The sequence below is a fragment of the Chiloscyllium plagiosum genome, chromosome 16, assembly GCF_004010195.1.
Source record: "Chiloscyllium plagiosum isolate BGI_BamShark_2017 chromosome 16, ASM401019v2, whole genome shotgun sequence".
Lineage (NCBI taxonomy): Eukaryota > Metazoa > Chordata > Chondrichthyes > Orectolobiformes > Hemiscylliidae > Chiloscyllium > Chiloscyllium plagiosum.
This window is the reverse complement of record NC_057725.1, coordinates 32757944-32785579: the sequence shown is the minus strand read 5'-3', so window position 1 is coordinate 32785579 and position 27636 is coordinate 32757944. Positions and strand designations below refer to the sequence as shown.

At 41.1% G+C, this 27636-nt stretch overlaps 1 protein-coding gene across 6 annotated transcripts in view; it reads left to right on the top strand.

The window, feature by feature from the left end:
- Positions 1 to 27636, top strand: part of LOC122557766 — a 44065-nt gene that overhangs the window by 11369 nt on the left and 5060 nt on the right. For 2 of the 6 annotated variants that reach the window (XM_043705729.1, XM_043705731.1), the window contains exons 3-9: positions 3382 to 3699; positions 6389 to 6499; positions 8148 to 8588; positions 8848 to 9219; positions 9345 to 9656; positions 21951 to 21998; positions 23717 to 23764. In XM_043705729.1, coding sequence (XP_043561664.1) covers positions 3382 to 3699; positions 6389 to 6499; positions 8148 to 8588; positions 8848 to 9219; positions 9345 to 9656; positions 21951 to 21998; positions 23717 to 23764 — 1650 coding nt within the window. Of the gene's footprint in view, positions 1 to 3381; positions 3700 to 6388; positions 6500 to 8147; positions 8589 to 8847; positions 9220 to 9344; positions 9657 to 14055; positions 14279 to 17532; positions 18381 to 21950; positions 21999 to 23716; positions 23765 to 27636 lie in introns of those variants that run through there. The other 4 variants (XM_043705733.1, XM_043705732.1, XM_043705734.1 and 1 more) reach the window with 3 other exon arrangements.

The window sequence follows — 27636 nt, the reverse complement described above, 5'->3', positions numbered from 1 at the left end:
TTAGTCATCCAACATTCCCTGTACCTACCAGCCTTCCCTTTCACCCTGACAGGAATATACTTTCTCTGGATTCTTGTTATCTCATTTCTGAAGGCTTCCCATTTTCCAGCTGTCCCTTTACCTGTGAACATCTGCTTCCAATCAGCTTTCGAAACTTCTTGCCTAATACTGTCAAAGTTGGCCTTTCTCCAATTTAGAACTTCAACTTTTAGATCTGGTCTATCCTTTTCCATCACTATTTTAAAACGAATAGAATTATGGTTGCTATCCCCAAGTGTCCCCCACTGACACCTCAGTCACCCACCTTGCCTTATTTCCCAAGAGTAGGTCAAGTTTTGCACCTTCTCTAGTAGGTACATCCACATACTGAATCACAAAACTGTCTTGTACACACTTAAGAAATTCCTCTCCATCTAAACGTTTAACACAATGGCAGTCCCAGTCAATGTTTGGAAAGTTAAAATCCCCTACCATAACTACCCTGTTATTCTTACTATTCTTACAGATAGCTGAGATCTCCTTACAAGTTTGTTTCTCAATTTCCCTCTGATTGTTGGGGGGTCTATAATACAATCCCAATAAGGTGATCATCCCTTTCTTATTTCTCAGATCTACCCAGATCATCCCTTTCTTATTTCTCAGATCTACCCCTGGATGTATTACTGGGAATATCCTCCCTCAGCACAGTTATAATGCTATCCCTTATCAAAACTGCCATTCCCCCTCCTCTCTTGCCTCCCTTTCTATCCTTCCTGTAGCATTTGTATCCTGGAACATTAAGCTGTCCATCCCTGAGCCATGTTTCCAAATTGCTATGATATCCCAGTCCCATGTTCCTAACCATGCTCTGACTTCATCTGCCTTCCCTGTTAGGCCCCTTGATTGAAATAAATGCAGTTTAATTTATTAGTCCTACCTTGTCCCTGCCTGCCCTGTCTGTTTGACTCATTTCTGGACTCAACTGTACCCGTTTCAGATCGATCTCTTTCGTCACTATCTCCCTGGGTCCCACCCCCCCCCCCCCCCCCCCTCCCACCTTACTAGTTTAAATCCTCCCTAGCTGTTCTCGCAAATTTCCCTGCCAGTATATTAGTCCCCTTCCAATTTAGGTGCGATCCGTCCTTCTTGTACAGATCACCTCTACCCCAAAAGAGATTCCAATGATCCAGAAATGTGAATCCTTCTCCCATACACCAGCTCCTCAGCCATGCATTCATCTGCTCTATCCTCCTATTCCTGCCCTCACTAGCTCGTAGCACTGGAAGTAATCCAGATATTACTACCCTTGAGGACCTCCTTTTTAAATTTCTACCGAACTCTCTGTAATCTCCCTTCAGAGTCTTAGCCTTTTCCCTTCCAATGTCATTGGTTCCAATGTGGACAATGACCTCCTGCTGCCCCCTCTTTCCCCCGTGAGAACATTCTGCACCCTCTCTGAGACATCCTTGATCCTGGCACCAGGGAAACAACACACCATTCTGCTTTTTCTCTGCTGGCCACAGGACGTCTGTCTGTACCTCTGACTACAGAATCCCCTAACACAATTGATCTCTTGGAAGCCGACGTACCCCTCGTTGCGTTAGAGCCAGTCTCAATACTAGAAGCGTGGCTGTTCGTGCTACGTTCCCCTGAGAATCCATCACCCCCTACATTCTCCAAAACAGTATACCTGTTTGAAATGGGTATATCCACAAAAGACTCCTGCCCTAGGTGCCGACCTCTCTCACCCTCCTGGAGTTAACCCATCTATGTGACTGTATCTGAGATTTCCCCCTCTTCCTATAACTGCCATCCGTCACATACTGTTGCTGTTGCAAATTCGCCATCGCTTCCATCTGTCTCTCCAACCGATCCACTTGATCTGATAAGATTCGTATCCAACAGCATTTATGGCAGATATAATCCACTGTATTCCTTAAATTCTCTTAAACTCCCACATCTGACAAGAAGTGCATATCACTGCAAAGGCCATTTTTGCTCCTTCACAATCTACAGAACCAGAAAATAACACCATCTTATTCCTCTACAAACACTGCCCTAGGTTAAATTAATAGCTATGTGGAAAGGTTAATTCTCTTTGGCCTGATTTGAGTGTACCCTTGCTTGTCACGGATTGAATGTATGTGTGTTGTTCCCTGGAGCTCGAGATCTGGCAGTGTTATGAATTCAGTTTGCATTTTGGGAATCTAAGAAGATTTTAAAAGAAAAAGCCACTTTGTAGGACAATGATACTGGGCATATTAGCTTACCTCATGACCTTTTCCACATAGTGATGTACTGTTAAAAGGGAAGTTTATCTAGCTAAGGGCAATTGGCATTTGGCTTGGCTCGATTAGGCTTCCCACCTTGGTGTGCATATGGTTTAATTAGTCAAGTGTACTCAGACCTGTCAATGAGTTTCTCTTCCTCTGCAAACTTTTTGCCATTTTATTGCTGATTAAGGACATGTGGTGTTATTTGTAATTTTTATACCAATTTCTGTATAAAGACAGCTTGTTTGCAGCAATAAAGGGGGGTTGCCTGAGAGATCTTAGGGGAAAGAGCTGGCGCCATTACTCTGAGAATGGTTTTAAAACCTTAGCTCAAGCCTGGCTTGTAGATATCTATGTTATAATGTAACGCTGATGCCATTTGTAATTAAAGGTAATAATTTAAACTAAACTGTCTCTGAGTTTTATATTCCAGACTACTACAGAGCATTATCTCCGGGATGAACCAAGAGAGGCTTATGGGTCGAGTCCATCACGGATTCCCTGAGCTGTCTTTACAGGGTGACTTTAACAGAGTGACTTGATATTGTGGAGAAAGTGAGGACTGCAGATGCTGGAGATCAGAGCTGAAAATGTGTTGCTGGAAAAGCGCAGCAGGTCAGGCAGCATCCAGGGAACAGGAGAATCGACGTTTCGGGCATAAAGAAGGGCTTCTTCGGATTCCTGAAGAAGGGCTTTTGCCCGAAACGTCGATTCTCCTGTTCCCTGGATGCTGCCTGACCTGCTGAGCTTTTCCAGCAACACATTTTCTGTCTTGATATTGTGAAGGGTGATACATGCATAGTCTTTATTTCACATTATTCTTATCTTTTTATAAGGATGTTGGTGCCCTTGTCATCTTCCTTTTCAGTTTCTCCACTTTTTACTCCTCTCTTCTCCCAGTTCTTCCTTTTACTTGTTACTGACGGAGGATTGAGGCATTGGAGAATTTACTTTAGATATAATTGTGCACCTTCTTGAAGAAATGGAGTAGATTATTAAATAAATTGCTGAAGCAAGGAAAGTTTTTTGTTTTTAGCACATATTTGTTGAGAATGATTTAGAACCGAGATTTTTATGGTAATAAGCCTTTTCCCTGTCTGATCTATTCTTACATTTGTCTTTAATGTAGCTCAACCAGAAGTCCACTTGTCCACAAATCACATCACTGTTCTGATAGGAACAGAGAGATCTGTGAGTTGTAATGTTCAAGGATTTTACCCTCAGCAATTTGGTCTCACCTGGGAAAAGATAACAAATAAAGGAAAAGAAATGCTGGAAGATCAGTTTTGCACAGGTGCTGTAACTCCCATGGATGATGGAACTTTCAGTGTTTCTAGTAGAGTCAGGATTGAACCAACATGGAATGATGATGGTGCTATGTACCAGTGTACCGTGACTCACCAATCGGGTTCTGATATTAGCAAGCATACTAGACTCACAGTTAAAGGTACGTTCTCTTCTTTGCAAAATATTTTTCACTATGCTTTTGTTAAAACTTACACATGCTTAAACAATTCACACCATTTTGTTTAACATTGAATTTTAGCTGAATTATGCCTCTGACTCAAACAAGGAGTTATTTCTCTCCCGTTACACAATGAAGTTATTATTGTATATAACAATGATTTTTGAAATTAACTAGATATGACATTTCTAATCTCAGAATGTGAGCCAACTATACGTGTGTTCAAAAGCTTTTTAACACTAGATGTTAGAATTACTTATGGATTGCTTTAAGAATGAGTTTTACCAATTTTTGATAAACTGCTAACAAAAGTAAATAAGTAGGGTTACATTGAAATTGCCTGTACAGTGGAGTCTGCATATATTCATACAGTTGATCGAAAGTACAGGTAGTTCTCCTATGACGCCGTAATTGCATTCCAGCAAAATCTCGCTTATTAAGTAATGGGGCCAGTGGGAAAAGTGGGGTTGGGCAGACCAGCAAAAAATATCATTCACAATCGCTCAGAAGTCTAACACAAAGTGTTGCATAGCCTGAATGAAGATTGAAATCCTATTCATTAACGAAACAAAAGTAAATTTAACACAGTACATTTAACAAAGAATGTAAGAAAGCTGCTCTATGTACGGTACCTCTCTCCAAAAGCTGTTCTGTTGGCATCTGATATCAGCGCTCGTGCAGAATGGCACAAAGACCGGTACTGACATCCTGCATGCTTAGAACCATGCAGAGCGTTCGCGCATGCGCAGAGTTGCATGAAGACCAGCACTAACATTGTGCATGTGTGGACATCGGTGTATGCACAGAATGAATAGAACATCAGTGTGTGTGCAAAATGGCACAAAGAATTTGGCGTATGCATTGGCACATGTGCAGAATGAAGCACACAAACTGATCACTACTGGAATTGCGCCATTTTCAACGGAAGTAAGTGTTCTCCAAAACACCCTTCCATAATTCTTCAGCAGTGTTATAGCCAAATTGCACTGCTGAAAATGCGCGTTATCCCAGAATGTCCTGTAGTGGGGAAAAAACGAGAAAAGATTCATTTTTTTCAAAGGATAAGCCCCAACTTAGTTATAGTTAGGAGGTAAACAAACACTTATTAAAGTTGGAAAAAATAGTTAAAAGGGAAAATAGAGAATCATCAGGTACACAAATCTGATCAATTATATATCAGGGAGGTCTTGATTGATGTTGTAGTTTTCATTCCTGATAATCGCTACTTTAGATCATGGATCTAAGTTAATCATGGATTCCCATAGCATTCAATGTTTGAGAGAGTGGGGTTCCTTAGGCCATTTCTTGACTCCCGAAACATTTTTGTGCCGAGAAAAACCAATGTATTGAAATATTGTGCCATGCACATGCAGTACTGCGCATTTCTAGCTGAAATAGAGTAATAGAGCTGCACAGCATGGATACAGACCCTTCGGTGCAACTCATCCATGCCAACCAGATATCCCAACCCAATCTAACCCCACCTGCTAGCACTCCACCCATCTCCCCCCAAACCCTTCCTGTTCATATATCCATCCAGATGCCTTTTAAATGTTGCATTTGTACTAGCCTCCACCACTTCCTCTGGCAGCTCATTCCATACACATACCACTCTCTGCGTGAAAACTTTGCCTTTTAGGTCTCTTTTATATCTTTTCCCTCTCACCCTAAACCTATGCCCTCTAGTTCTGGACTCCCCCCACCCCAGGGAAAAGACTTTGTCTATTTATCCTATCTATGCCCCTCATAATTTTATACACCTCTATAAGGTCACCCTTCAGCCTCCAACGCTCCAGGGAGAACAGCATCAGCCTGTTTAACCTCTATCTATAGCTCAAATCCTCCAATTCTGGCAACATCCTTGTTAATCTTTTCTGAACCCTTTCAAGTTTCCCAACATCCTTTCGATAAAAATAAAATAAATCATTGATATAACAAATATTGTGTAATTTTGCATTTATTTAAGTAAAAATGCCCCAGGATTGTCGAATTGTTTTACTTTTCTTCTCCAGATGGGTATTTCTGTACCATTTAATGCCAATATTTGGCATTGGTGATACCAAATGAATATTAATGGTTTCAGTCCAGATCCTTTTAACTTCAAAACGGTCCAACAGTACTGAATTTATTACTGGGGGTACAGCTCTGAAACAATTGTTTCAGTTATCATTCACATAAATTATAACAATGTTAATGTAACTTCATTTCCATGGGTATTCCCTGACTATCCCCATCTACAATGGAATTTTTTTTCCCTTGATACAAAATTAGCTGTAGAGTATATACAATGGGGTTGATGGATTTCTCTGTGTGAGCCTTGCGCCTTTTTGTTTCTGATCATCCAGTTCAGGTATGTTATGACACACATCCACAATGGGTGTGATTTGAACCTGGGCTTCCTGACACTACCACAGCACCATAAGAGCTTCACCTGGACCATTTTATCTCTTGGGCTTAATTGAATTTATCAGTAATACTTCCTGCCAGATGCTAGCATGTTCTTTTGAAGAGAGGATATTAACTGTACTGGATTGTCATTTCAAATTCTTTAAAAACTTTATTGTGTTTAAGTATTTTAAATTCTTGTTTAATACAACACAGCATGGATGGGGTAGTTTATTTTCTGAGGTAATTTTAGACTAAATGCTTTTCTACCTGTGTTTCAATTCAGAGCCTGAAAAACATTCTTCAGCCTTAGCAGTTGCTGCAAGTATATTTGGTACATTGCTGTTTTGTGCAGTATTCTTAGCTTTTGGATGGCTCTATTGGAGAAGAAGAGGAGGTAACACATCCACTTATGAATATAGCAATCTTGTAATTTTTTGACTACTACTTGCATTTATTCCCTATAAGAGACTTTGGGGTGTTTGTGCTCCTTAGGTCAAGTCCCCATATTCTCTGATGAATGTGTGCACGTTAGAGGGAAATTGACTGGTGGTGGTTTAACTTGAGTGTCACCACACCTCAGGAGAGGTGAAATGGAAGAACCTTTATGGTTACTTTAGACAATACATCAATTGAACCACATTGTTGGCATCACCCTGCATCACAAACCAGCCATCCGATCAACTGAGCTGTTTGTGCTCCTACTGTGGTATATAGAGAAAGGAACTTCAAGATTACGTTTAGCTATCGTAGACAATCCAGTCACAAATTGTGTCCCAAAGTTTGCTGGAGTGTTTGTATTCAAACACACATTGTGCTGATTCTCATCACATTTTTAAAATTTACTCATATTTTACGGATGTCACGATCTGGGCCAGCATTTGTTGCCTATTTCTAGTTGCTCTTAAAAAGGGTTGAAGTGCTCTACCTTCTTGAACTGCTGTAGTCCACTTGGTGCTGGTATATCCACAATGTCATTAGGGCGGAAAGTTCCAGGAATTTAATCTGACAACACTAAAGGAATAGTGAAAGGTTTCCAAATCTATTTGGTAATTGGCTTGAATTTGAATTAGCTTTATCTTCACAGGTACTCTACTCGCCAACAATTAAGGACCTAATGTGGTCAAATGAATGGGTGACTTGTGTGCCTTCCCCTGCCAGCTTCTTGTTCACCTATCTCCCAGCAGGGAAGAACAGCGGCTAGTTTCCCAACTGACCACCTACCAGCTGAGTTGGGTAGGGAGCACAGGGGTGGATTCTGAAATCCATATCCTTTTGCCCCCCACCTCCCCCAAATCTGAGTCAAGTCATGCCATTTACCTCCTCCTCCCCAAATGTCCACATTGTGTGAGAAGAAGATTAAAGAACATGACTTCTTGTTGCTGGATCACCAACAGAGTAAACTTTGACCGACAAACATTGGGATTCAGGGACTCCGATGCCCTTGCTCAGCTCTTAATGAATTAATTCTGTGGCAATAGGGTGAGTTATCTCTCTGGTGTAAGTGACTGCCTAATGCATTCACTTTGAAATGAAAAGGGAAAAATCCCAACCAAAGTTTCCATTGGATGTAATTTACGTGTGTTTTTTAAATCTGTTTTTGGATTGAGAAAGGACAGTGTAAACCTTTCTGAAACTACTGCTTACATATTGTGGATGTCTACTGCTAATGTCACTGGACTAGTAATCCAGAAACCCAGTCTAATGCTTTGGAGAACATTGGTTCAAGTCCCATCACAGCAACTATTGGAGTTAAATTCAATTAATAAATCCGGAATTGCAAGTTGCATATGACTCCAGATGTAAGCCAATTTAGTTGAATCTCAACTGCTCTCTGAAATGTCTGAGCAAATCCCTCCATTCAAGGGAAATTCTGCAAGGATAACAAGTGCTGGCTTGTGACATCCACATCCATTGACAGAATAATTTAAAAAAACATAGTTCCATGACTAGCATAGGCATTCTGCTTGTAGCCAAGCAAGAAAGTGAAACAGAGTAAGCAAATAAGAATGTTTATATTGTTAAGTTTTAATCTTCTTTATTAGTTCCTCCAGAAATTATTGAATTCAGCAAACCTTCCGTATTTCAACATTCTGAACAAGACTTCATTAATTACCAAGTCAATGGATTTAGACCTTCTAAGATTCAAGTTGTTTTAATGTTGAAGAGGACAGGGAATGAAAATGGAATAAAAATTTTTCATAGGTATTGCACACCGAGAACTACAGAAAATAATAAGCAATCAGTGTTCAAAAGTAATCAAAATGAAGGGCGCCTTCTTCTAACTGATTGTTTGCTAGATGAATCCTTTTCGCCTTTGGAACCGACTTTATCTGAGAACAGTGACAGGACTTTCAAATTGCAGGGCATGGTTGAAGTCTGTCCTGATGTAAAACGTGATAATGGGGCTGAATTAATTCTTCATGTTTACCATGAGACTCTTGCCCAACCTGCTTCAAAAGCTATAACACTGGAAGTTAAACAAGGTAGATCATATACACATTATTTTCATAATTTGTTTATGCTTCATGAATCCGTTCGGGTTTTTCTTTTTGTAAACTTGTGTATTTGTCCATACAATGTAATATGTTGTTAATAGAGGTCATGCAGTTTTGCTAACATTATAGAAAATTCAACCTGTAAATTAATAATAATTAATAATAATTTCTTCCTGTTTTTATTAAGACATGGAAATTGTTTCAATTCCAGTAGATGACTTCTTTATTTTGTTTCCCTTTCCGAAAGTCCCACCAAAGATGTCAAACATTGTGGTGCCACTTCACGTCCATCATAATGAGCCTGCAGCCTTGATTTGTTCTGTCATTGGATTTAAACCAAAACCTCTTCAAATCACATGGCAACGAATCGGGCGGGATGATAAATTGGAAGAACTTCTGCGCTTGGATCAGGAAAGGACCATCTTTGCTCCTGATAGTGGGAACAAATGCAAGTATCATCATCAAATTAGTGAGGTAGAATATGAAGATAAATCCTATGGTATCACCAGTGTCCTAGTTATTTTGCCAGATGTACTGCAAGACCAAGGAACAAAGTATATCTGTCAAGTACGACATGAGGACTCTGCTGAGCAGAAAGATACAATTCTGAAAATTACAGGTATGTCATTCTTATGACTTCCCTTGTGTAGAGGAATGGATTAATTATGTTTACTGACACCATTATTTTCCTCATTTTTGTCTGTTAAAAGCTTAGTGTGTTAATGTTTTCATTTCCTTTTTCAGCCCCACCAAAATCGAACAGGATAATATGTGGTGCAGAAAAACCAGTTGCAGGAGAGTGCATGACTTTGCAATGCAAAATACATTCTTTTTACCCCCAAAACATCACAATATCATGGCTCAAAGAAGGTGAAAAAATGTTGGAAGAATTCAATCAAAGTGGGCCCGAACTAGGAAATGATGGGCTCTATAACTTGACAACGAGTGTGAAGACTACACTGAGAGGAGCTGATGTTGGGAAGAAATACACTTGCCAAGTACAGCATGAAAGTCTAGTACAGCCTTTAGAAGTTGACTGGGTGCTTGATAAACTGAGTAAGTAATCATTGTTAAACCACCATGCAAAAACTATAAGCCAAACAATGAAACTTGCAAAAGCATAGAATCCCTCCAGTGTAGAAGCAGGCTATTTGACCTATCAATTGAACAGCAACCCTCGAAAGAGCATCCCATCCAGATCCACACCCTCACCTTATCTATGTAACCCTGCATTTCCCGTGGCTAATCCACCTAGCCAGCACAGCATGGCCAATCCATCTAACCTTCACATCTATGGACTGTAGGAGGAAACTGGAATCCCTGGAGGAAACCAGTGCAAATTCCATGCAGATAGTTGCCTGAGGATGGAATTGAACACGGGTCCCTGGCGCTAACCACTGAGGATCAGTGCCACATGAATAATCTCCAAATTAAATAAATTACCAAGATCCTGCTTTTTTAAAGCATTATAATGAGAACCACCAAATTAAACCTGAATTATCAGGCAAGTGAAAAAATAAATTTGCTTTATATAAATACTACAGCAAGATACAGCTTATGCAAATGTGGTACTTCAGGCTTCACAGTTCCACATTTTGCTGCTGTTGTGGTTCTGTTCGCCGAGCTGGGAATTTGTGTTGCAGACGTTTCGTCCCCTGTCTCGATGACATCCTCAGTGCTTGGGAGCCTCCTGTGAAGCGCTTCTGTGATCTTTCCTCCGGCATTTGTAGTAGTTTGAATCTGCCGCTTCCGGTTGTCAGTCCCAGCTGTCCATTGCAGTGGCCGGTACATTGGGTCCAGGTTGATGTGCTTATTGATTGAATCTGTGGATGAGTGCCATGCCTCTAGGAACTCCCTGGCTGTTCTCTGTTTGGCTTGTCCTATAATAGTAGTGTTGTCCCAGTCGAATTCATGTTGCTTGTCATTTGCGTGTATGGCTACTAAGGATAGCTGGTCGTGTCGTTTCGTGGCTAGTTGGTGTTCATGGACAGAAGCGCTTCACAGGAGGCTCCCAAGCACTGAGGATGTCATCTAGACAGGGGACGAAACGTCTGCAAAACAAATTCCCAGCTCAGCAAACAGAACCACAACAACGAGCATCCAAGCTACAAATCTTCTCACAAATGTTGCTGTTCTTTATTCACGTGGGTAGTTCAGGAGTCTTACCTGACAACAGCTTTCACCTTCAAGATTCACTGATACAACTATTATCACTATCAACACCATACCCCTACAGTATTCCTTGCATCATTGACCTTCCTGAGCATGTTGCTTTCTAAAGTCCCTTTTTGGTTGAACAATTAAAAACCACCTGATTCATGGTTTGGCCACTTCTGGGAAAGCACCAGCTCTCTGGTAATTCTCAGCTTTTAACCAAATTGTGCAGAACCTCCCAAAGGTTTCTGTCTCTTTTTTTGTATTGCAAAACAAAAAAACTGAGCACTTCGTGAAAGTGATTTCTTTCTCTCTCCTCATTGGATTGTCTGTGTTTTCTTTTCTGTATCTGTGTGCAGACTTTAAAGCACATTTCCATGCAGGATTCTTCTCTCATGACTTACTCATGACTGCATATGGCAGTACTGCAGAGCTTTAGATTGGTGCATTGGTAGTGGGATTTTTCTGTTCTGTCTGAAGCATGTACTAAGCAGTTTCACATGAATGATGTCCTTTTGTTATCGTTTCCTCAGGTTGATATATTATTTTTAGGTTTCCTGATGCTGCTCCTGGTATGCTCTATTACACACTCTACTGAACTAGGCCTAATCACCTAGCTTGTTGGGATTGGTAGGAAAAAGGATATAGCCATGAAGTACTGACTACGATAGATTATAGCACCTCGTGGACGCTCAGTCGTAAGCTGATAGATCTATCCTAATGTTACCCCATTTACTATATTGTTAATGTTGCATAAGATGATGGAGAGCATGTTCTGTTTGAAGACAGGATTTCACTCTGACCGGTCTGGGATTTACTGAAATATTTGTAATAGCTATATTGATGGAGAAGCAATCAAGAAAGATTTTTCTTCACTTTGGCTTACTTGGAGCTACCCCATTTGTAGTGGATGCATTCTTCAGGGCTGAGCATTGAAATCCACTACCCAGAGTAATTCCATGCCATGCTGGTCTCAGTCCTTTGTATAAATGGTGTTTAACATTGAGAAGTATTGATTGATCAGCCAAAAGCAAACAATATGTGGTAATCAGCAGGAGTTTACCTTGCCCATGGTTAAGCTAATGCCATGAGATATCATAGGGCCTGAAATTGAAATAGAAGACTCCCAAAGTTAATCTTTATTGCCTCTGTGGATCTGTTCTGATGCCCATTAAGGACATACACAGGAATGTGGATGCTAAGTCAGAGGTGTTGGCTGATAGTTATACTCAGAGAATTATACCAATGACATATTGTTGCTTGACAAGTCTGTGGAACAGACCTTCCAATTTGATATTAGTCCCAAATGTCAGTGAGAAGTTTGCAGCATTGTCAGGGCAGGGCTATGTCTTCATCATGACTGATGTCTACATCACTGCCAGGTGCTGAAATAAACAGCACAAGGAGAGAAGTGGTAATAAAAATTTGCTTGCTTGGTTTATCATCCAGAAAAGATGGAAGAGAATCCAAATAAAAGTTATTATAAAAATTGCATTTAGAATGATAACGTCTTAAAGTTGTACCTGACGAAATGCAATTTTTTAGTACTTTGTTTCTGTCTTACTCCACTATTGAAATTCTCATTCATGCTTTTGTTACCTTTAGAGATGACAGTCCCGATGCATTCCTGACTGGTCTCTGAAATTCTACACTGTTCTAACATGAGATCATCTAAAATATTGCTGCCGTTTTAACTTGCATCAAATCCCCATTTCATTGCACCTACGATGGCTCACTGTGAAACAATGTTTTGATTTTCAAATTTTCATCCTTGTTTTTGTATTCTTCTACGGTCTCGCCCCTGTTACCTGTGCAATACCTTCCACCACCACAACCCTTCAAAATCTCTGCAAGTCTCGAATTGTGGTCTTTTCATCCTTGATTTTGATTGCCCTGCTCTTAGGTGCCTAATTGGTTGCCTAGTCCTCAGACTCTGCAGTCTCTGTACCTCTTGACCATATTACCTCATTTAGCCTTAAATATTTTCAAATCCACTTGTTCAGCCAGATGTTATTCCACACCTCAGAAGCAGGTGGGACTTTGAACCCAGGTCTCCTGGCTCATTATCGCTGGGGCATGAGAGCCCCTTCACTTGGTCTTATTACTTGCACATTAAAAGCTCCCTCTTTGATTAAGCTTTGATCTAATGCCATCCTTTGTGGTTCAGTGCTGTACTTTGTTATATAATTCTTAAAACCTTAAGATGTTTAATTACATTAAATGCATCGGGTAAATGCAAGTTGTTAACTTTCAGCCCCAGAGCAATTAATTAGCAGTTATCAACAAAGTGTTAGACAGTTTTTTTTTTTTAGATTAGATTACTTGCAGTGTGGAAACAGGCCCTTCGGCCCAACAAGTCCACACCAACCCTCCGAAGAGCAACCCACCCAGACCCATTCCCCTGCATTTATCCCTTCACCTAACACTACACGCAATTTAGCGTGGCCAATTCACCTAACCAGCACATCTTTGTGACTGTGCAAACTCCACACAGACAGTTGCCGAGGCAGGAATTGAACCACTGTGCCACCGTGCTGCCCACAGATAATTACATTTCACACAGACTGTCACCCAAGGTGGGAATCGAACCAGTGCTAACTACTGAGCCACCGTGCCACTGTGTTGATGGAGCCTTTTAAGTTGCCTGAAGTTCTTCTGTCTGAATCCATTGTCCACAGTGGGTTTAAAAAGTGAATGAACAATGGATGCTGTAAATCAGAAACAAAAACATAAGCTGCTGGAAAAGCTCAGTGGGTCTGGCAGCATCTGTGAAGAGAAAACCAGGTTAATGTTTCTGGTTTGGTGACATTTGCTCAGAAGGATCTGGCATATTTAGTGCATACCAGATTACATCACAGTTCCAGAAAAAACGGTCATACCTAACTTCCTTTGTATAACTCCTTCCTAAAACTAACCAATGTGCCATTGTGATTAAAATCCAGTTTCCACGTATGTGGAGAATTCAGCTTGAATAGCTTCACAATGTTCAATGTTCTGTCTCAAAATTGACGAGTTACCAATTTCGACAGAAACTGAAGCATTGGCTACAGCACTATACCAGTGTGAGGGGGCAAGAGAGGTAGTGAAATGCAATGTTTTGTTCAAGAAAACAATATTTGACAATTTATTAAAGGGTACTTGAGATCTTTTAAAAATAGTGGCATTTTCAGTTATGCGTCTCAAAAATATTATTTGTCTTGTTTGTCTGCACCAAATATAACCGAAGTTATAGCCGAACCTGCTCACCCAGAGATGGGAAAACCTGTAACCCTTTCTTGTAAAGCTTACAACTTCTTTCCAGAAGGTCATCAAATATTCTGGTTCAAAGGGTTTGAGAAAATTAAAGATGGAGTTAAAATGGATGCCACTGTATTCGATAATTCAACTCGTTTGTACTCTCGTGTATCTAAAATGACATTCAAACCAAGTCTCATGGACCAAGGAAATGTTTTCAAAATGCTGAAAACTTCACGCTGAAACTTCAAACAGCCCTGTCTCATCCAATTATAGTTTGAAACTATCTAGTAAGTCTCGTTCCAACAAATCGTACGGCTTCAAAGTAATTATGGAATGTTGAACAATTATTTGGACTGGACGGATGCTTCAAATTCATTAATTTGACACTTTTTTTTGTAAAAATGTCTGTTTAATCAGGTAAGTCAGATGTAATGATCCATTTCATAGAATCCCTACAGTATGTTAGCAGGCCATTCGGCCCATTGAATCCATACCCACCCTTCCACCCAGATCCTTCCCTATCCCAGTAACCTTGCATTTCCAGGGCTAATTCCCATAGTCTGCACACTCCTGGACAATAAGGGGCAATTTAGCATAAGCAATCCACCTAACCTGCACCTGACTGTGGGAGGAAACGGGTGTCGAATTGGAGTTTAATTAGCAGGGATCTGTGAGTGCAAAAGAAATCAACAATACTCAAGAAAAAGCAGTTTGAACTGACAATAATCAGCCGTTATTGAAAATACTGCTGTAGTTAGGCTGAAACTTGAGGAGAGGATGAGATCCAAGTAGTTCTCTACTTCTCTTCCAAGTTTCATGCCTTTACAAAGAAAGGACTACATTAAATATTTTAAAATATGCTGAGGATTTACAGATTATCATGAAATGTGCGTCAGCCATCGCACTGAACCTTAGCCTGAAAAGCATTAATCATTTGCAGCTGAAAAATGTGTTGCTGGAAAAGCGCAGCAGGTCAGGCAGCATCCAAGGAGCAGGAGAATCGACGTTTCGGGCATAAGCCCTTCTTCCCGTAAATGTCGATTCTCCTGCTCCTTGGATGCTGCCTGACCTGCTGCGCTTTTCCAGCAATGCATTTTTCAGCTCTTATCCCCAGCATCTGCAGTCCTCACTTTCTCCTAATTAATCATTTGCATCATTCCATAACTCTGTTTCTGTTGTACGGACATTTTGTGTAGGCTAAAATGTGCAGTTCAAAGTATACAAGGAGCCGTTAAGAAGATTACTGAAGTATTATCAAACTTGTGGAATTTATTTACATTCAGCCTGGTCCTGAAAGCTGTTTCTGACCTTTTGCCACAGTCTTTCCAACTTACTGAACTATAATCGAGAGTTGACCAATTTTTTTCCCATCATGCAATGTTAAATGTTCCTCACAATACCACATTTCCCTTTTTTTTTTTGTCATATCATGACAATCAGTTGTATGGACACATTGAAAATTTCATAGAAAATACATTAGCACAAGCAAACATGTAACCCTATTCCTACCAGAAATAGTATTATGAGCAGAATGGATCTTTAAAACCTATCAAACATTTTGTGACCTAACCAACTCGGTGCGCTATAATCATGGAGTTCTTTGTCAGTGTTTTGTATGTGGTCAGCATGTTGATTGATATGTTCAACTAGGTTGGTAGTATTTTCAGAGGTATCCGGAATGTAAGTACAGCACTCCTGACCCACAACAGCACATGCTCCCCCTTGCGAGGCTAGCAGATAATCCAAAGCCAGTCGATTCTGTCCGAACAGCCATAGCTCAGCTGCGACCACAGTCAGTGCTTGTCTAGTTGCCTTGGCTTCTAATGCTGTCTCATTGGCCAGGTGGCCATAGGGTGGCACGGTGGCTCAGTGGTTAGCACTGTTGCCTCACAGTGCCGGGGAACCAGGTTCGATTCCAGCCTTGGGCAACCGTCTGTGTGGAGTTTGCACACTGTCCCTGTGTCTGTGTGGGTTTCCTCCAGATGCCCGGTTTCCTTCCATAATCCAAAGATATGCAGGTCAGGTGAATTGGCCATGCTAAATTACCCATACTGTTCAAAGATATGTAGGTTAAGTGCATTAGTCTGGGGTAAATGTAGAGTAGCAGGGGAATGAGTCTGGGTGGGTTACTTTTTGGAAGGTTGGTGTGGACTTGTTTCCATACTGTAGAGATTCTATAATTCCAAAGGTATTCCAACGCTGAGGCCATGCAAACTAATTTGCTGGATACTCACCCTATTCTGTAAAATGGAAAAGACAACATGAGGAACTGGTCTAGCCCTGTAATGGCTCTCGTACTTCATGAATGGTAGTGCTTAAGGGAGGTGAGGTGATGCATTAAGAGTACAATATAACCCAGATAGTAGGACCTATCCAATGATAGGAAGCTATGGGTACGCTTTGGTGCTGTATATAAAGTATGTGCCGTTGTAAATTGTAAAATCATCAGCCAATGTCATCAAGGCTGCATGGTGGACTAGGCCCATAGACTATCAGATGCAATATTCCATACCCTGGTCCAATCACAGTTAAGCATCCCATTTCTCAAAATATTGACAACTGGGCCTTGCCAGTCAAATGTGAGATTACATTTGCTTTGCCCCATTAGCATTCATTGTCCTAATTTTCAAAAACATTGGTACCCTGTAGAGTTATTTGAATGGACTGTAAGGGAAGGAGGAAGTGAGTCGAGATTATATGCAGGCTAATACCATGTTGAAAATGTAGTCATTTCATAACCCGCTGATTCCCATATTCTCATTTCCCCATTCAGCCCTGTGTGATTCCGTCGTAACATCTGCTCAACTGTTTCTGAAGTAGAGAAAGGGAGGGGTTGAAGAAGTATTCCTTCCCTTGAGAATGGATGGGGTTATGGATACAACCCCAACATTTACTTACGTTCAATTTCTTGGCATGCGTATATGACACCTGTAAATAGGTGTTTACATGCAGTTCCCAAGGAGGCTGGTTTGTTAATGTCAAATATTCACCTAAGTCAAAGAATTCAAAAAGTCCAAAGAGTATCAAATGATGCTCATGCTATGTTGTCGACTGGTTGAGGAGTAATCTTCTTACAATCAGATAGATGAACCCATTTGGAACATCCTTCAAGTTTGACTGAGGTTTATGTTGTCAGTCGGACTTGAAAGGGGCCACTCCAGTGGTGTCCTAATTTGTTTCTTTCCCAACTCTTGACCATCATGTAATCCCCTGGGTTTCCTCGTGGATATTGGGAGGCAATGGTATTTTCCTCAGATGGGCAATGTGATTGTCTGACCTGAAAGTGAAGAAACTTCAGAGAAAGAGTTAATTGTTTTAAGTAATTCTGCATTTGCTCGCCCATTATGTGAAGATGTACGCCCTCTAGAGGTTCAGCATGAGCATCCCACAGAGTCCTCATTGGCCAACCATAAGCTATGTCTACCACTAATAGTCTGGTCCGTGAATGCAGTAACTCGCAAGTGAAGAAGTGCTAAGAGCAAAACTTTGAGCCAATTTAACCCCGCTTATTCAACTAATTTAGATTTTTTTTTCTTTTAAGGTACCGTTGGCGCGTTCCACAAACCCTGCTGCCTGCGGGCAATAAACGCAGTGCAGTTGCTGTTTAATTGAAAGTGATTCTCACAATTCAATATTGATTTGAGCCACAAAATGTCATCCATTATCTGAGCTTATCATCTTAGGCAACCCAAAGTGGGGAATGACTTCATTCAACAATATTTTCACTACCGTTGTGCAGTACAATTAGTGGTGGGGAAGGCTTCAATCTATTTGCTAAATACGTCAATCATTACTAACAAATATTTACAACACCGTACCTTAGGTAATTCAATAAAACAAGCTGTATACACGCAAAAGGACCATCTGGCAGGGGGATAGTTCGGATGGGTATTTAATACCTTTACCCATGTTATTTTTCATGCGAATAAGGCATCTATCCAGCCACATTTGAGCCACCAGGTTTTTAAAAGTAGGTGCACCATTCCCGCCTTGCTAAGATGGGTACAAGTATGCAAGTAATCATTAAGCACTGGTAACAAAGAATGAGGAATACAAACTTGACCGACCAGGTGTTAGCCAGAGGCCTCATGTCGAGCAGTGCAAACACCCTATTGACTTCCAAAGTGCACGGTCAGATTCAGAGGCGTTCTTCTGTAAAGTTTGAATTGCAGTAAGATCTGGCATGCCCTTCGTCCCTGAAGTAGCTACTCAATTTAGAGCCTGATTCCCGTTAGTTGGAATAACTAAAATGGCTAATGCAGCTGCCGCCTCAGCAGCCGAATCAGAACAGGCATTTCCTAGTTGTCCCTAAGTGTGTCCCCTTGTGTGCGCAGTATGTTTAATAACAGACAATTGACAAGAAAGCAGAATAGCACTGAGGAAACTTTTAACCTGAAGAGCATTTTGAATGGGAGTCCCTGTAGAATTAAGGAAGCCTCGTTGCTGCCAGAGGTGACCAAAATCATGGGCAACACCGAATTGGTACCTTGAATTGGTGTAAATGTTAGCAATTTTGTCAGTGGCTAAAATACAAGCTCTGGTAAGGGCAAAAAGCTTGGCTTTCTGTGTGGAGACAGGGTTCTGAAAAGAAGCAGACTCCTGAACAGCAGTGTCTGTTGCTATAGCATAGCCTGACTGCCGGAAACCGTCCGGGGAAACAGAGGAAGTACCGTCAACATAAAACATGAGGTCAGGGTTTTCAAATGGGAGGTTTGCCAAATCCGGGCGAGGTACAGTAAGGAAATAATTCCTCGGCAAACAGTCATACAGAGGGTCAGGAAGATCATCAGGGGTTGCTCAAGGAATGTAGCAGGATTCAAAGTGGAGCGGTACTGAACCAATAGGTAAGGGTTCTGCAACAGTGAGATCTCATAACTATCTTGGATGAGGTGTTGGGTCTACTGAAACGTGAGGAGGGCAACAACAGAGTTTGAGGTATGGGCTGGTGAAGGCTCCGATTGGAAGCCGTCTGTACTAACAGGTGGACAGCAGTTAGGATTTGAGTGCATGGAGGAAGGCCACAGGCAACAGGATCCAATTTAGTGGAACAATAGGCTACCGGGCAACGACGGTCACCATGCTGCTGAGTTAGAGCACCAGTGGCACATTCACCTATTACACTAACATACAACTTAAAGGTCTGTCATACAGTGGGTGCCCTAGCGCTGTGGCTGCAGCCAAGGCGTCTTTGAGGGCATAAACTGACTGCATGCTCGAGCCAGATGATTGAAATGTCAGGGGAGCATTAGGAGAGGAATAAGGTCTTTAGTATAAGTTGGAACATTTAGAAGCCACTGCCTGCAAAAATTGACCAGCCCTAAAAAGGCTGTCATCCATTTGGATGAGGTAGGGCGTTGGGTTCGCAAGATAGAGATAATCGCTGAGTAAGGGAATGGTCAGTAGCACTAATTAACACACCCAAAAATTTAACTTGTGATTGCCCTTATGAACTTCAGTGAATGGGACTATATATCCCTATGAATGGAGGTGTGTCCGAAGGTAAACCGTGTCCTGTTAGTTATTAACCAAATCAGTGCTAACCCAGAAGCAAATCATCCACGTATTGAATGATAGTGGATCCTCCAGGAAGCGATAGTGTGGCCAGCTGGGAGTGCAGTACTTGTAAAAAGAGAATGACTGACTGAAACCCAGTGGGAGTCGAGTCCATGTGACCTGGCTACCTTTAACCGTGAAGGCAAACAAATATTTTGAGTCTAGGGCATGGGGAATTGCAAAAAAAAAGCATGTTGCAAGTCAATAAGAATGGATCACATGCTTCAGGCAGGGGGGCTGCTACTAAGAATTGTAGCTGGGTTGGGCACAATGGGATGCAAAAGTTCCACAATCTGATTAATACTGTGGAGGTTTTGGACCAAACACCACTCAGATGGTCTTCTGATTTTTGGGACCAGGAGGATCGGGGTGTTGCAAGGTGACCAGCATGGAACTAAAATTTCCTGTGTAAGGAAAGACTGGACCATGTCAGAGACTCCTTGTTCAGCCTCTGGACGCAAGGAGTACTGTGGAATCGAAGGCAAGGGCAAACTGGCCTTTACCTTAACTTGGATCAGGGGAGCATTAGTGAGTCCTCGTTCATGTTTGGACACTGCCCAAGTCAGGAGGAACCTCTGTGGTTGGGAGCTTATTGGGCCAGTGTGCCAATCACGGAGAAAGGCTCTGAAAAATACACCTGGGAACCTTGAGGGAAAGTTTGCCTTCTAATATAAAAAGGACCTGCTTGCTGCCACAAAGCTGCAGCTTAAAATCCGAGAAATTTTGCACTATAACCCTCATGAACACTGAGAGTGACATGAGGGGCAATGAGTCCCGATTGATGCCTGAGATGACATGGCACCTCTACAAGGAAGGCAGAGCCCTCCTGTCCCTCAGTGAGGCCAAGAAATGTCACAGTCTGAGGAGTCCCAAGGACTGCTTGATAAATATTCTGCATCTGAACAGAGCAGCCTGTGTGATCATAGCACAGAGCAAGATGGGGATCAGGAACATCAAAAGGAGAGGTGAAGTCAGAGGCACAAAAATCAATTGACTACTGTTGAGGAGTAGCGAAAAGTGATAAGTTATGAGGGCGGGCTTCAGGGACCGCAGATATTGATATGCTCTCTTCGAGGTTCACAATCTCTACCTGCACAGAACAGAGAAAATTGCGTCCAGCCAGGTTGACACCAAGGGCTTGAGTGACAGCAAATGGAATAGAACATCTACAGCCTTCGAACTGGATAGTATGTGGCTATGTGAGTGGGTAAACAGCAGGTTCATCCATCAAACCAGAAATTTCCACATATTCCTCAGAGAGGAAAATTATATCTTTGAATCAAGGACAAAGTTAGGGTAGAGTAAATCACACCAGTGTCAATCATAAAGGGAAGAGGGATACCTTCAATGCTAAGTATGTGGGCTCATCTGCGTGGTCTCATGAGAGGACAGGATAATTGGTCAGGAAAAGAGGACAAGTCGTGAACGATATGTGTTTACGGCGAGAACCCTGGCCCCATTTACAGGGGAATGAGCAATCCCTGGCATAGTGGCCCATCCAGTTGAAACAGGAGTTATGGGAAGGGGACCCCAGTGGTGAAGTGCAGCAGGCATTAGGAAATGATCTCTACCTGTGCCGGTCGGTCTGGTGTCCCATTCCATTGTGGGCCTAGGAGAACGGCAGCCAGCAGATCTCTGTACAAACTCCTGTTTGATGTGTGATACAGTATTGTTTGTCATTGACCAGGTCAAAGTGAAATAATTTGATTTGATTGGTAGAGATAGGGGAATGGCATGAAACACTAACTATTTCATGATAAGTGATAGTGAGCAAATTGTTATTCAATAACCCAATTCTCAGAAATGCAACAGATTGTACATAGAAGAAAGCCTGAATTGGTGTTGCATAAGAGAAGGATATATGATTTGAGGACATTCTATTCACTGTTTAAATAAACTCCAAATAAATGCAGCTTTTGGAGAAATTCTATTGATAGAAACCAAGTCACAGAAGTTCTAAACACATTTGTTCTTGCCTGATGTGGTCAGTTTGTCAGTCTTCTGGAAAAATAAGGACTGTCAATATGGATCTTTCTAATACAAGCAATCAGAGAAATCAGAGTTAACATTTCCAGTCTATTGACCCTTCCTCAGAAATGCTGAGCTTTTCCAGCAATTTCTGTTTTTGTTTCTGATTTATAGCATCTGCAGTTCATTTGGTTTTCATTTCACTACCATAATATAATAGTCACGTTGAGTTTCTTGAATCCAATGTAATCATTCAACTGTTTACTTGACATTGAAACTTCATATTGACAAGTAGATTTTTTTCACTGCTGCTGAGAATAGTTAATCTGTGATAACTTTGCGTTCATTACTAATAGAAGAGTTACTTAATGCTCTAATATTCTAAGGATGAACTTCATTGAACTAGTGTTGAATTTAACTAAGTCTTTCTGTGTTCAGGTGTTGAAAATAAAAAATCTGCTCCTGGGTTGCCATCAAAAATTGAAGGTAAAGTGTCCATCTTGAGAGTTATTGTTTCGTACATGTTTGGTTGTAATCCATAGTGATGTCAGCGTGGTATTTCAGACTACACACAAGATGATGTAGATATACCATTTTAGGTAGAGAGGAAGTGCTGCCTTCATTTCTGGCTGTTAGGGTGGATCTAATGGGTGATCCTTTAAAATGAAGTGGGGTTAATGTGGTTCCATCCAGCATCCCAGTTATCATTATCACTGCCTTAGTTGCACACTGTCAATATGGATCCTTCTAATATAAGCAATCCGAGAAATCAGAGTTAACATTTCCAGTCCATTGACCCTTCCTCAGAAATGCTGAGCTTTTCCAGCAATTTCTGTTTTTGTTTCTGATTTATAGCATCTGCAGTTCCTTTGGTTTTCATTTCATTACCAACTTATAATAGTCACGTTGAGTTTCTTGAATCCAATGTAATCATTCAACTGTTTACTTGACATTGAAACTTCATATTGACAAGTAGATCTTTTTCACTGCTGCTGAGAATAGTTAATCTGTGATAACTTTGCGTTCATTACTAATAGAAGAGTTACTTAATGCTCTAATATTCTAAGGATGAACTTCATTGAACTAGTGTTGAATTTAACTAAGTCTTTCTGTGTTCAGGTGTTGAAAATAAAGAATCTGCTCCTGAGTTGCCATCAAAAATTGAAGATAAAGTGTCCATCTTGAGAGTTATTGTTTCGTACATGTTTGGTTGTAATCCATATTGATGTCAGCGTGGTATTTCAGACTACACACAAGATTCAAGGAGCTATGAACCTGCACTCCAAGGTCTCTTTGTTCAGCAACACTCCCTAGGACCTTACCATTAAGTGTATAAGTCCTGCTAAGATATGCTTTCCAAAAATGCAGCAGCTCGCATTTATCTGAATTAAACTCCATCTGCCACTTCTCAGCCCATTTGCCCATCTGGTCCTGATCCTGTTGAAATCTGAGGTAACCTTCTTCGCTGTCCACCACACCTCCAATTTTGGTGTCATCTGCAAACTTACTAACTGTACCTCTTATGTTCACATCCAAATCATTTATGTAAATGACAAAAAGTAGAGGACCCAGCAATGATCCTTGTGGCACACCACTGGTCACAGGCCTCCAGTCTAAAAAACAAAACTCCACCACCACCATCTGTCTTCTAACTTTGAGCCAGTTCTCTATTTAAATGGCTAGTTCTCCCTGTATTCTGTAAGATCTCACCTTGGTAACCAGTCTCCCATGGGGAACCTTGTCGAACGCCTAACTGAAGTCCATATAGATCACATCTACTGCTCTGCCCTCATCAATCGTCTTTATTACTTCTTCAACAAACTCAATTAAGTTTGTGAGACATGATTTCCCGTGCACAAAGCCATGTTGACTATCCCTAATCAGTCCTTGCCTTGCCAAATACATGTACATCCTGTCCCTCAGGATTCCCTCCAACAACTTGCCCACCACCAACGTCAGCCACACTGGTCTATAGTTCCCTGGTTTGCCCTTACCACCATTCTTAAATAGTGGCATCACGTTAGCCAACCTCCAGTCTTCCGACACCTCACCTGTGACTGTTGATGATACAAATATCTCAGCAAGATGTCCAGCAATCATTTCTCTAGCTCATCACTATTAGAAGAGTTACTTAATACTTGAATATTCTAAGGATGAACTTCATTTAACTAATGTTGAATTTAACTAAGTCTTTCTGTGTTCAGGTGTTAAGAGTACAACCGCTGCTCAAGTAAATGGATCGATTGGTGCAGGTAAAGTATCCATCTTGAGAGTTTTTGCTTCATACATGTTTGGTTGTAATCCATAGTGATGTCAGTGTGGTATTTCAGACGACACACGCAATGATGTAGATATACCATTTTAGGTAGAGAAGAGATGCTGCCTTCATTTCTGGCTGTTAGGGTGATGTAATGGGTGATCCTTTAAAATGAAGCAGTGTTAATGTGGTTCCATCCAGCATCCCAGTTATCATTATCACTGCCTTAGTTACACACAGCTGTATGTGTATCCAAAATACTCTTGACTACCTCAGGTTGGTAGCTGCTGTGAAAAGAACAAAAATGCCAAACACAGATATTGTTACTTTTAAGAACATTAGAACAGTACAGCACAGTGCAGTCCCTTCGGCCCTCAATGTCATTGCTGGCCTTTTATCCTCTCCAAATTACTTTTACAATTTTGGATAGATTTATTTTGCTGTTCCTAATGCTTAATTCTCTATAATTTGCCATGGATCTACACATTAGACAGCATACAATATGGATTTCTAATCTAGTAAGAATTCTACAAGAGAGGAAGTCAGATTAGTGACACTACAGTGGAAAACCAATAACATCTACTCACCGGCGGAAGTAATGACCTTTTCGACATTTAGTCAAGGATGAGAAGGAATAGAAAAGAACTTTAATGCCACCAGTGTTTTGATCAAAATTTGTAAAGTGTGTAACTATAGTAATCCAGGTGGTGTGATTTGGCTGGATCTTAGGCTAATGTGAGCTATTTATAAGAGTCATACAGCATGGAAACAGACCCCTCAGTCCAACTTGCCCAGACTTCCCAATCTGACCTAGCCCCATTTGCCAGCGTATGGTCAGTATCCCTCGAAACCCTCCCAACCATGTACCCATCCAGATGCTTCTTATATGTTGAAATTGTAATTGTCTCCACCACTTCCTCTGGCACCTCATTTCATACTCGCACCACCATCTACATGAAAACGTTACCCCTTAGGTCCGTCTTAAATCTTTGCCTTCTCACCTTAAGCCTATGTCCTAGTTTTGGTCTCCCTCCACCCCAGGAAGAAGACCTTGGCTATTCTTCCTTCCATCCATGCCTTTTATGATTTTATAAACCAGCCTAAGGTTACCAGTCAGCCTCTGATGCTCCAGTGGAAAAAGCCTTAGCCTATTCAACCTCACCCTATAGCTCAAACCCATCAGTCCCAGCAACATGCTTGTAAATCTTTTCTGCACCCTCTCAAGTTTAACAACATCTTTCCTACAGAATGGCATCCAGAATTGTAATCAGTATTCTAAAACTGGACTCAGCAATGCCTTATAAAGCCACAACATGATGTTCCAACTCTTATACACAATGTTCTGACCAATGAAGGCAAGTATGCCTTCTTCACTATCTTTTCAAGGAAAATTGCACCCACACCACTGGATCCCATTGTTCAGCAATACTTCCCAGGGCCCTACCATTAACTGTATAAGTCGTGCCCTGGTTTGGCTTACCAAAATGTGACACCTCAAACTTATGTAAATTGTACTCCATCTGCAGTTCCTCAGCCCATTGGCCCATCTGATCAAGGTCTGAGATAATTTTATTCACTGTCCAATGGTTCAGAAGAGGCAATGGAGAGTTTGAGTAGCGAGGAAGGATTTAAAGATCGAGCTCAAAAGAGCAAAGAAGGGACATGAGCAGTCTTTAGCAGGTAGAAAAAAGGAGAACCCTAAAGCTTTCTATAGGTATGTGAGGAATAAAAGGATGACGAGGGTAGGAATAGGGCCTGTCAAAGACAGAAGTGGGAAGTTGTGTGTGGACCCTGTGGAGATCGGAGAGGTGCTAAACGAATATTTCTCATCTGTTTTCACTCAGGAAAAGGAGAATATTGTAGAGGAGAAGACTGAGATACAGGCTATTAGACTTGAAAGGAATGAGGAAAGAGGAGGTGTTATCAATTCTAGAAGGTGTGAAAAAAGATAAATCCCCTGGACCAGATGGAATTTTTCCGAGAATTCTCTAGGAAGCTAGGAAGGAGATGGCTGAGCCTTTGGCCTTGATCTTTGAGTCGTCATTGTCTACAGGTTTAGTACCAGAGGAGGACTGGTGGTTTCCAACTTTGTGCTTTTGTTCAAGAAGGGCAGTAGAGATGACCCAGGTAATTATAGACCAGTGAGCTTTATGTCTGTTGTTGGAAAAGTTTTGGAAAAGATTATAAGAGATAAGATTTAGAATCATCTAGCAAGCAATAATTTGATTGAAAATAGTCAACATGGATTAGTTAAGGGCAGGTCATGTCTTACAAACCTCATTGAGTTTTTTGAAAAGGTAACCAAGCATGTGGGTGAGGCTAGGGCAGTTGACGTGGTGTACATGGACTTCAGTAAAGCCTTTGATAAGATTCCACATGGTAGGCTACTGGAGAAAATGCGGCGGCATGGATTGAAGGTGATTTAGCAGTTTGGATTAGAAACTGGCTTTCTGTAAGAAGGCAACGAGTGGTGGTTAATGGAAAATATTCAGCCTGGAGTCCGGTTATTAGTGGTGTGCCACAAGAATCTGTTTTGAGACCACTGCTGTTTGTCATTTTTATAAACTACTTGGATGCAGGCATAAGTGGATGAGTTAGTAAGTTTGCAGATGATATTAAAGTCAGTGGAGTGGTGGACAGTGTGGAAGAATTTTGTAGGGAGACTTGGATAAACTGCAGAACTGAGCTGAAAGGTGGCAAATGGAGTTCAATGCAGATAAATGTGAGGTGATTCACTTTGGGAAGAATAACCGGAAGTTGAATACTGGGTCAATGGAAAGATTCTTGGTTATGTGGATGTGCAGAGAGATCTTGGTGTTCATGTACATAGATCCCTGAAAGTTGCCACCAGGCTGATAGTGCTGTTAAGAAGGCATATAGTGTGTTAGGTTTTATTGGAAGAGGAATTGAGTTTCGCGGCCATGATGTCAAGCTGCAACTGTAGAAAACACTGTGTGCGGTTCTGGTTGCCCCATTACAGAAGGATGTGGAAGCTGTGGAAAAGGTGCAGAGGAATTTACCAGGATGTTGTTTTGTCTGAAGCAAAGGCCTGTGGGACTTGGATCTGATCTCATTGGAGAGAAGGCTAAGAGGTGATTTAATAGAGACATATAAGATGATCAGAGGATTAGACATGGTGGGCAATGAGAGTCCTTTTCCTAGGATGATGACATCTGCTTGTACGAGGGTTCATTACTAATAGAAGAGTTACTTAATGCTCTAATATTCTAAGGATGAACTTCATTGAACTCGTGTTGAATTTAACTAAGTATTTCTGTGTTCAGGTGTTGAAAATAAAGAATCTGCTCCTGAGTTGCCATCAAAAATTGAAGATAAAGTGTCCATCTTGAGAGTTATTGTTTCGTACATGTTTGGTTGTAATCCATATTGATGTCAGCGTGGTATTTCAGACTACACACAAGATGATGTAGATATACCATTTTAGGTAGAGAGGAAGTGCTGCCTTCATTTCTGGCTGTTAGGGTGGATCTAATGGGTGATCCTTTAAAATGAAGTGGGGTTAATGTGGTTCCATCCAGCATCCCAGTTATCATTATCACTGCCTTAGTTGCACACTGTCAATATGGATCCTTCTAATATAAGCAATCAGAGAAATCAGAGTTAACATTTCCAGTCCATTGACCCTTCCTCAGAAATGCTGAGCTTTTCCAGCAATTTCTGTTTTTGTTTCTGATTTATAGCATCTGCAGTTCCTTTGGTTTTCATTTCATTACCAACTTATAATAGTCACGTTGAGTTTCTTGAATCCAATGTAATCATTCAACTGTTTACTTGACATTGAAACTTCATATTGACAAGTAGATCTTTTTCACTGCTGCTGAGAATAGTTAATCTGTGATAACTTTG